We start from the raw sequence: 11,256 nt of genomic DNA on the forward strand, positions 1-11,256 counted from the left end.
TGCCGAGCGCTGAAGTGCTTTGCTCGAATTCGGTCGTAAAAAAGCTGGCATCCAGAGCGTGTTTCACAATACAGGAAAGAACGTTTGCCCCGAGAAGAGGCTGTTTGCGTTCGAAGCGGCATACATGCATCCTGGATTTCCAAGTCTCTGATCTGGATTTCAGAAAGTATACAACTTCCATTATAAGTGAGCAGATTTAGGGCTGTAATATTTGTGTATCTACCCTTCTTAGCAACAAACTAGTTCCTCACGGAAACTTTCGGCCAGGTTGGGAATGATATTGCCCTGTAGAGAACCTTCCTTGAAATTATGCTTAAGGAGTGTTTGACATCTCAAAGCGACACAGGCTATGAGTGACACCGCAGTGGAGGGCTGTGGATAATTTCGACCACCTGGGGTTTGTGCTGTCACATCGCCCAGTATTCGGGGTTCTAGCATTTCGCCTCCACCAAAATGCGACCGCCACAGCAGGGATTGAACCTGCGCCTTTTGGGTCAGCAGCCGAGTATTATAACCACTGAGCCACCGCGGCAGCGGCGGCCATAGAGAACCTTGTCTAACTGGCAGCACGGCGGTTCTCCCCTATTTTAGTGGACCAGTTAAAACTGCCGATGGAACAGAATTCACTGGACGTTTACCCTTGTTGTAATTCGAATTTAAACGACAGCTCGGAGGGGGGGGGGGGGGGGGGGGGGGTTGAGGGGTGAAATGCTGATGTTAATCGGGATGCTTGGGAGCTACCGGAGGGGTGTGGGCTCTCGGTTGCAATTTTGCCTCAAAACTGTCATTAGCTTCCCGCGTAAGCTCCAGTGGATGCATTTTTGTCAAAGTGTTGAAGTAGCCGGGTACCGTAACCAGTCTTGAGGCACAGGGTAGGCGTTGCGCATGGTCACGCACACTGTGAAGGCAAGGCGTGAAGCGCTTGCCACCCCGCACGCGCGCCTTATCTAGCAATAGGCCATCCGCCGGGATTTGCCGGACGTCTCATATGCTGTAAAAGCGCGCACAAACGAGAAATCGCACATCCTTGTTGGCATCAGTCTTTCCTCTCTTTCACTACACGAAGCTGCAGGCTAATCGCCCGATGCGCTCCTTGAGACAAAAGTACAAAAAATTATTCCGGTTACTAAGCTATTAGAGTACAGGTTCGCCTGCTCTTATAAAAAAATCACGGCAGGAAATGACCCTTTAACAGCCGCATAGTTCCTCTTATACCATACGCCACACCCTATGCAACTAGTGGCCATGGAATGTTTGCAATACCCAGATGCAGAACAAACTACGGTTCTGCGATGTTAAAATATATTCTACCGAAATGTTTGAACACCCCTCTCTATAGCAATCTAACAAAAATGACTTCTTCTGCACTTAGGGCACTGTTCATTGATTAGGTTGTATTTTGTTACTGTGTTGAAATGTTTTTACTTGTCATTTCTATTTTTTTTTCGTTTTTCTCTTCTTTCTCTAACAATGCATAATGATTCCCCTGTGTAACTGTCTCTGCTAATGCTGCCGACTTCTACGGTTTACGAAGCTTGCCAAGCGGCCATTGCGAACCGCTTTTTTTTTGTCACCCACGGTTTTTGTACGACATAAATTGAAATAAACTTGTCCACATACAAGCGAAATACTTGTTCGCGTAATGCTCACTTCTCGGCCCTCCACCTCTGGTTCTTCAACGATGTCGCGAAGTACATCTACAGGGATTTCAGGCTAGCCGCCAGCTGTCAGCCGGTAACAAAACACGTATTACAATGATCCACAGTTTGGACGTCCTGCATATATGACATGGTAAGTCTGATGGTGATGGTAGTGATGGCGAAAGAGTGACCTTACCCACGTAGGGATGTGGCAGTTCATAGACTACCGTCAGCGCTGACAAGTAGGTGGCTGATGCTAAGCTGATGCTCGGCTAACAAATTCTGTGAGGCGCTGTGTAGACTGTGTATGCCGCAGCATGAACCAGTCTAGAGAAATTAAAGATGCACAATCTATCGTCGCAGGTTTTGCCGTCACCAACGGAGAGCTGTCAGTCATAGCAAATATCTTTCATCGACTTGGCATCAGACGTCATGTCTGGCAGGGATTCGCATTTCAGAATGAAAGCTGGAAGGAGGATAACTATTCAAGATATGTTCGCAGCGTCACCACCCTCAGAGCCCATCCCGCATCCGCGGAAAACTACGCGGACAAGGTCTATGTGTACACAGTCGACCGAGCACCTCCAGTACGACTGTTACTAAGGTAGGGGTAAACGCTCTTTATCGGACAACATACTCACGGTGTAAGCAACTCCATCTCTACTAACGGACATTTCGAAGTTTGTATTTGTTTTTACTTACCCTTGCTGAAAAGGTCAAACGAAGCGATTCGTAATTTTGTTTTCTGCTTTTATCTAAAAGTGAGACGTCAGCCTAAAGGCGAATCAGACGTACAGGTGCTGCGTTTTTAATCATAAGTTTCCAATTTTCAGGAATAGTCTAACTGGCCCCTCTCTCTCGCAGGCACCGGATCGACGGAGTAATTACCAACGTTCCACCGGTGGTTCTGCGTGTGCTGGCCGATCCAGGATTCACCGAATGCTGCAGACTGGCCACAAGCGACGACGACCCTTGGAAGAGGATTCCCTGCGAAACACCACATCAACCCCCAGATCACTGGCCATATCTGCAATTTTGGAATAAATCTCGTAGTCTTGTGTGACGCTAACGAAAACGAAAGAAGACATTAAGCAAATTGATCCCTTGCCAATTGGAGGTTAGCGATGTGCGGTGGAGACCAGTATCAGTGTGTGCAAGTTTCCTTACCGTCTAACTTGAGTAAGGGGGCTGCATTACTTGCTGCATAAGATAAATTCTTTGCAGCGTTAATAATGGGTCAAGATTGCGCGGCATTGTTCCCAATGCCTGGTCTCTGCGCACCTGCGTACTGCTCGCACATAGGAAAACAAGGTAGAGGCAGCTTCAGCAATTAAAACACCGCTGATTTGACGCCAAACACAAGTGAGCAAGAAAACAGGATGCTAGGAGTAGCTTTCCTGCATTATCCCAGCAGAAACTGCCTTCCGCTGAAACTCTGCATATCCAGGACCTCCCTTTGTTTCTTATAGAAATATCTTATATATGTGACCTTCCTTCCTACTTCCTCTCCCAAAAAATTAGCCCACTGAGCTATCCCATTTGAAATAAAGGGTTTCAATCAATCAATTATTTAGCCCTTAATAAAGCCACTTATTTCTTCTGCTATAAAAACCGTTAGTTATCCTGGGCTGGATGATGTTGGGAAGGAAGACAGACAAAAACAAGGAAAGAAGCTTTACTGTGCCATTTTTTAACTTCGGATCCTTTTGGTTCGAGTTCGTGATTCATGCAACTGTTTTCATGTTGACTGATTATCCAACTATGGAAACTGAATTCCCGCACGTCTTAACGCATTAAAATCACTGTTCTTGGTCGCTGCACTGCTAAATTATTTTTTCTCGTCTGCGTGTCTGTCACCAAGAAGCTAACATTATATGATGGTAGTAATAATAATAATAATAGTTTGTTACCAGGTAAGTGTACGCGATAGTAATCAGCCCGGTTAAGCATTAATGGTAGAGGGCACGGCTGGGCAGCGCAGCATTATTATCCCAGGACAAACCATGCACAAAATAAACGTTATATTGGAAGTACCCAGCTTCCAAAGAGAAATAAACACATATTATGAAGCAGAACACTCAAGGCAACGCATGCGCTTGGCGTCACACATAATAGTATCAGTTTGAGACCCGATTTCATGAAAGATTTTTGAGAAAGATTTTTTTCAGCCATAATAGCGTCGACTTCAACTTCAGCGCAGGCTTTGGAATCATATAGCGCTTCTCAAGGGAGAACGTCCATGTTCGAGTGCTGTGAAACAGAAACGTTCTCTTGGAGAGGCGCCTTCAAGAATGAACCCTGTGCAATCATTCGGCCAAAGTGTCCGAAGCTCGTATGAGTCTCGAAGGAGCCACTGTGATAAGATGGCGCGGGCTACGCAGTGTAACTACTGCTGAGTATTGCTCGCTTTGAATGAGGCTTCTAAGTCAAATATATCTCTTGAGCACAACATGCCGCGTATAGAATGTCACCAGTGCAGCGCATGCAGAATATGTCTAAACCAACGTTTACCCTTATTTTGGAGGTAAACTTAAGAGAATTGGGGCTTTCAAGCTAAGTGAGAATGCAGAACCGTAAACTCCCCATACACCGGTTTCCAACACCGAGAATACGAAGTGTGAATGCTCCCTATAGGCGGCGCGCAAAGCTACGGCCGCGCTGCAGGTGGCGGCTTTGCTCCCAACTTCCGGGAGAGACGCCCGCTGTTTGCCGGTCACTTCTCGTGTTGTTGCGCCGTGGCTTTTTCTTTCTCTGCTGTTTCTTCGATAAAATAAGGTTTGTCCGTCGCACCTTCATTCCGACAGGAGCCCGAAGGCATATCCAATAACAACTGTTGTGCGGTTGGTTGCTCTAAGACATATAAAAATTCGCCGGAGACGCGATTCTACTCGTTCCCAGAGCCGCCCTATGAGCGGGAGCGACGACAGCAATGGATCGCCGCTGTTCGGGGGCAGAAGTGAGGAACTGATTCTATTTACTTTAAAACGTCAATTTTTTTATTCACGCCTCTTCTTTTAATGATGCTAGGAAGTGTTTGGGGTAGTCGTCGTCCCATCATAAATCGCCACGCTGCTGCGTTGAAAGTACACATTGGTAAGCAGTCGTGCTGATTACTGCGCATCGCAGCTCAGGCATGTGCAGGGCGCTTCTGCTTTGGTGGTGGTATTTTGAAGGCACTCGTTGCGGGTATTGCCTGCACCATGTGTAATTTTCCCCCTGCATGAGTGCATTTTGGTGTCATGGTCGGGATAGTTTCGCTATCGCTCGAAAGTTGCGCATGTCGATTTTTATCGCGCCTCTGTGTTTTCGTGTTGAAACGTTTGCTTTTTTAATGGCGGTATTTTTAATGCACTCGTTGTGGGTATTGACTGCTCCGTGAAAATGTCCTTTATTTCTATTAGAGTACGCAGCATGCTGCGTATGTGGTCCCCTGCACAAATATGTCTCGGCGTCATGGATATAGTTTCGCTATCGCTATAATCTTGATATTCATTATCCGCATGTAGATGTTTTGGGAATGTGTGTTCGCGCATTGAAACTTCAAATTTCTACCGCGTGCAAGACCGGTGCTCATTTTGCAAGCATGCGGCCTGAGCTTCCTTTGTGACGTGATGACCGCATGCTTCCATTTATTTTGTGTCCATTTTTTGTAGTTAATTGGGTCTATAGGCAGGACAGCACATTGCATTATCATGTTTCTTCCACCGCGGTGGTTCAGTGGATTTGGCATTCGGGTGTTGATCCCTAGGACCCCGCCCGCAGAGGCGGCATTTCGATGCAGGCGAAATAAAAAAAAAAGTGCCCGTGGGCTGTACGATGTCAGCGCAAGACCCCTAGGTAACATCATAATCGCTTCATTTAGCGCAAAGCACAGTACAAAAGACGAACACGTTGTTCTATGCTGTTCAATTAGATAGATATGATGTCAAAGCACCTACTAGCCCAACAGCAAACTGTTTTGAACCCCAGGTGCTAAATTAATCTGAAGCCCTCCGCAAGGGGACCCTCATTGCCCATGTAGCCATAAACTAAACAATTTATTCCCTTTTGCTGTAATGGCTGTTTTTATGTCTGCTTCTGTCATAAAATTATAAGAAAAAACAGGACCCTGTGGGAGCCGACCAAACACAGCAGGATCTGCGGCAACCATTTTGTAAACGGTGAGAAATCCAACGACCCTTGGAGTCCAGCATATATGCCGGCCCTATTTCCAAGTGAATACAGACGCACCAAGACGCCTTCTGCTGACAGAAATAAACGGTAAGATATATCGCTAGCAAAAAAAAATTAATGAAATGGTGTGCTTTGTGGGAGGCATTATTAAATGTGGATGCAATGGAACTTGGAATGAATGAACTGTGACAGAACCAAGCAAGGCAGGCGATACTGGAAATGTTAGTTATGATTATTTTACATATTGTAGGTACAAGTGGCTAGCAGTTGTGATGGTAGGATTATAACTGCGCACTGTGTCGTCTCACCAAGTATTGCGCACAGCTCATGAGGTAATGTGGCTACAGCAGTTGCATCTTGAGGCGGCGGTACTGCTCGTGTCATTGGTTCAATGTTTCAACCGTCTTCCCAAGAAAATTATCCAAGCAAGATCCCTTTTTATACGTCCACAGTGACCGTACTGAAGTCTTCCCCCCACTATTGGTCAACTTGTACATGAAGCATTTTCTTCTGCGCTCATTTTCTTCTCTGTTGTGTATTGCACTAAAGCAGCAACGTGCTTCCATCGTCCACCTGGTCCTGCCTTACGGGAGCAATTGCCATCTTCTAGTTACAAGTCGGGTACTGACGCCTGCCAAGAAAATAATAAAGCACTGAAGTTAAAAAATAGGTATTACTCTCTCTCTCATCACAAGCTGCCTGCATGCAAGAATCATCAGGTAAAATTGATGTCAAAAATTCTTTGTGCAATCAGTAAAGTGTGAGATTTTTAACATAATTGAGGCCCTGTAATTTCAGAAAGCAGGTTTGCTTGCAGCGGTAGCTAATTTTGTGGAACACGTCCAATGCCCAAAAGCCTGCAGGCATACAGAAGTTGTATGCTGCAATTAAAGTTTCCTTGCATAACCACAATGCTCCAAAAATTTTTTTTAATGTGTGAATCTAGTATCAAGAGGAAATTGCCTTTATTTTACAAAGTAGAGCCCGTGTGGCATGCAGGTATTTAATATTCATATTATGAATGTGTTTTAGTGAATGCAAGAAATACAGAAAAAGAAATGTTCATTAACTACCACCCTCCGTACGCGTCTCCACGTTACAGAACGGTAATTATGTGAGATTTGCGCCGGAAAAGGTGAAAGAGGCAAGGAGAGCATCTACTTGGGCGGTAGACAAGTGAACTGGGCGCGGCAATGACAATTCCCGTAGACGCACGGACATCATGATGGAAACGGAGCACGCTGTGCTGTTCTGCGTATCTCGATGCAGCAAGAATGCGCAGTCGCGGATATGCATACGCGGCAGCGCAGCCGACAAAACTACACCTGCGTATACACAGCACCTCCCGTTCTTGCCTTCCGAAGGAATGGTGGGTGTTGATTAATGTTGACAGCGCGCTAGTCTGCTTCTGCCTTTCGTGTATTCCGGTCGCCAACGCACATCAGTGCGTCAGTGAAGCGATGTTTTGAGGGCCGGATACATGTACTTCAGCACGGTGGCTGGGTCGATTTGAGACGCGCGATTCGTATGTGCTCACCAGATTAGTGCAGTGCGGGAGCTGTGATTAAAAAACAAGAGAGGCTCTGTTGATGTGATTACTTTATTGACAAAGCCGCTACTCACCACGATCTCCACTTCGTAGCTGGGCTTCGTTACGCTTGTCTGCGCCACGCACTTGGCACATACATGGACCGGGTTGTCCCAGACGGCGGCGAGGTCGTGGACATGCTCGCTCTCGAACAAAGCCCGGCACTTTCTCTCGCTGTATCCACAAAAATATTCGTCGGGGATCGGAACAACCGGGAAATCGCAGCTGCAAACTTCAGCCATTCTCGCAGTGGCGACGGAAGCCGCCGAACCGGACTCCCGGAAGATGGGCCGAAAACGGCCGCTAGGCGGCTTTCAGTGGCGCCTCTATAGGCGGTGCGCGGGGCGTATATCCACCGTGCTCGCCATATCTCGCCCCAGTGATTCCCACACGATGGGGTCTGCTGAAAGAATCCATAGGAGGCAAATCCTTAAAGGCCTGCGGAGATGTGAGCAGGCTAAGTACGGCTACACTCCTATGAAAAACTCAACACGAGCTATCCAAGCAATTTTGAAGTGTCCACGAAACCACGCCTCCAAGCGATGAAACAATATCGCCCTCATATATATTATATCATGATATAAGATTTATTTGAGCTATCGTTGTGTAACTGTGGTTCAGAAGTCATCAGCCGTCTTCGAAGCATCGCTGTAGCATGCGATGTGATTCATATCAATTCATGAGTCATGAATACGTCACCCATCGCCGCTGCACGAATCTTGACGTGGCGAGTATATATATGAAATAAGCCAACAGCCGCAGAAGCCAAGCAGCATAGGGGATTTTTCGCAATTTGTGGTGCTGATTAATGGAGATTATTAGTGAAAATTTTATCGCGTAAAGATAGTAGATTTTAAAAGCCGAATCAATTCACTTAAAGCAATAAAATATTCAATAACAATCTCCACTCATCAACGCCAAAAATTTAAAAAAAAGTGCGCTGTGCGCCTTGGCTTTTGTGGCTGTTGTTTTCTCGCATATGCATAACGAGCCCCTCATTTCCCTTCCCTTGTCTTCTTAAATTCTTAACGAGGGCCTCGGTTCTGGCAGCCTTGATACCACAGAAAGCATAAGAGGGTTTAGTCCGAGGTTCGAAATAAGTTTCTCTGATCAGGCATGGTGTTGATGAAGTTGAAGGTCACTGACCATTTCGAGGTTATGATTGACATTTCGGAACCTGTACGGGTTCCTAGTTCACCGAGTTGGCCAATATTCGGTCGTCCTTTAAATATGTAGCATGTGACTCAAGGAGCGTAAGTAAACTGCGGGCAGATAGATTTCCATATGTCTAATTCATTGCGTTAGTGGTTGCCTGAATGATCAATGATTCCAGTAGCAGCCTTGGTGACACATTCTTCTCTTTAGCTATGACGGTGGCATTCCCCCAGTCGATATTATGATGATGTGTTACAGCGGGAAGGGATATGTGCGACACGCAGATTGTAGTTCGAAAATACGTGCGCTAGCGCTGTGCTCACTCCTGAAACGTAGGGGATTGCTGCTTTGGTTTTGAATGTGTGCTTATCTGGTTTCGGGGCTCGTACACGCTTCTCGGCTCGCGTCAGAAAACGCCCTGGATAGCCGTTGCCGGCAAGTTCATCATGAACCGTTCTTAGCCCGTTCTGCGCCTCGCGTTCATCATTGCATGCAGGTGTGGCACGCGTCATTAGCGACGATGCAGCTGACAGCTTGTGGGCGAGAGGATGGTTCGAATTAAACTCCAGATAACGGCCGGTGTGAGTAGGCTTCCGGCAGACTGTGAAGCTGAGACTGGTCGTAGACTGACGAGCCATTGCGCCCAAAAAAGGCAAACAACCGTCCTTCTCCATTTCAACTGTGAATTGTATATGTCGTTTTTCGGAATTCGAGCTGTTGAACAATCGCTGCACGTCCCGTTTATTGGTGACGCAAAAGCAATAATCTACGCACCGGTAGAAGACGTTTGGTTCCGTTTGAAATATTCGAAGTCCTTTGGCTTCCAGGGATTCCAGCACTAATTTCGCTCTTGTGACTGAGACTGAAGCAGCCATGGCTGTACCATGCGTCTGCTTGCCGAATTTGCCGCCATACGAGAATTATGCGTTGCCTAGGCAAAACCGCAGTAGGTCACAGAGTTCTGGGACATAAACGGGTGTGCAGTTGGGAAGGCTTTCTGCCGGGGTTCCTCGCACGAGCTACCAGCCGGATCCACTGGTACACTGGTGAAGAGCGACGTTACGTCAGAAGACACCATTACTTCGTCAATCGCGAGAGAAACACCTTTTAATTTTTTTACAAACATGGCCGAGTTTCCAATGTCCTTCGAAGTGAAGTTTTTCCAACTAGAGGGCTCAACACTTGGTGGAGGCAGTCCGACAGCCGGTAAGCGGTGACCTTGCAACGATGCTTACATCGGCGAAACTGGCAAGTTTCCACGACGCCTGCAAGAGCACAAACGGGACGTGGCGAATGGCAATCAAGCATCGAACGCTGTCGTGAAACACGCTGTAGCACACCATCATAATATCGACTGGGACAATGCCACCGTCATAGCTAAAGAGAAGAAAGTGTCACAAAGGCTACTACTGAAATCATTGACAATTCAGGCAGCCTGCATGCAAACACTAAGAATAGGAGAAATGGAAATCTGCGGGCAGTTTACTAACATTCATTACGCCACATACTACATACATAAACGACGACCGAATCTTGGCCACCTGAGTGAACACGGAACCCTCGATCATAACCTCGACGTGGTCAGTGACCCTCAACTTCATCATAAGGGGCTTCTTACGAAGCTCCGGCCCTCGCCTTTCGTTGACGTTCCACATCACACAAGCGGTAATACAGGACATACTACGTCCGCCACTGATGCACGATGGTGGCGCTGATGAAAACTCTCAAGGTTAGGTCACACGTAAACTTAAATGTCTGACAGCAAAAGATCTGACAGCCGTCGCCGTAGCTCGGTTGGTAGAGCACCGGACGGGTAAATCGGAGGTGGCGGGTTCGGTTCCGACCGATGTCATGTGGTTGTTTTCTCTCCTGCTTTTGTAATCAATTATCTTTATGCGACGAAATATTCGCTAGAAAGCTCCATTTATCAACAACACAATTTTAAAAATTCCCTTATGCTCCTTGGTTTCTGTGGTTGTTGGCTTTTCTCATATGTATAATGAGCCCCTCATTTCCCTTCCCTTGTCTACTTATACAGGGTGTTTCACATAACTAAAACCACCGATTTAAAAAAAAAGCGGTAAACCACAGCCCGCTGAAACCAACGATATATTGTTTGGCATCATGTGCCACTCTTCAGAATATATTATTTTCCGCTTAATTAGTTTAAATAACGGTGTAAATTTTTAAATATTTTAGCGCCAAGAGTGTTACGTTAAGTTGTAGAGCAGGCTTAGAAACAACCGATCTAGTTTATTGTAGCATCGTATCTCTTACGGGGTCCTTTTTTCCGGCATCTAAAGAAAAAATACCACGTGACTGCGCTCGTGCGCTACCATATTGCAGCGCTCTCAACGGCGTTGCGACTAAACTGAGCGTGCTCGCTGACCGTGGCGAATTGAGCGGCAGCCGCTCTTAGCAGCGGCTTGACAGCGCGCCAGCACTTTCCGCACTTTCCGCAGCGGCGCGTCTTTTGCGGCGGCCGTGCACTTCGCCACGGTCCGCGAGCACACTCCGTTTAGTCGCAACGCCGTTGAGAGCGCTGCAATATGGTAGCGCACGAGCGCAGTCACGTGGTATGTTTCATATTTTTCGGGCTCTTTAGAGGCCGTAAAAAAGGAGCCCGTACGAGATGTGCTGCTAGAATAAACTATATCGGTTGTTTCTAATCCTGCTCTACAACCTAACCTAACACTCTTG

General features: G+C 46.7%; 1 protein-coding gene across 6 annotated transcripts in view; it reads left to right on the forward strand.

The window, feature by feature from the left end:
* Positions 1–3,414, forward strand: part of LOC144122885 (dermonecrotic toxin StSicTox-betaIB1i-like) — a 53,141-nt gene extending 49,727 nt beyond the window's left edge. For 5 of the 6 annotated variants that reach the window (XM_077655860.1, XM_077655857.1, XM_077655861.1 and 2 more), the window contains 2 exons: positions 2,004–2,244; positions 2,505–3,414. In XM_077655860.1, the coding sequence (XP_077511986.1) occupies positions 2,004–2,244; positions 2,505–2,703 (440 nt within the window). In that variant the 3' untranslated portion in view covers positions 2,704–3,414. The remainder of the gene's footprint in view (positions 1–2,003; positions 2,245–2,504) is intronic. The other variant, XM_077655862.1, reaches the window with a different exon arrangement.
* Positions 3,415–11,256: the final 7,842 nt, after the last annotated feature.

The sequence above is a fragment of the Amblyomma americanum genome, chromosome 3, assembly GCF_052857255.1.
Source record: "Amblyomma americanum isolate KBUSLIRL-KWMA chromosome 3, ASM5285725v1, whole genome shotgun sequence".
Classification (NCBI taxonomy): domain Eukaryota; kingdom Metazoa; phylum Arthropoda; class Arachnida; order Ixodida; family Ixodidae; genus Amblyomma; species Amblyomma americanum.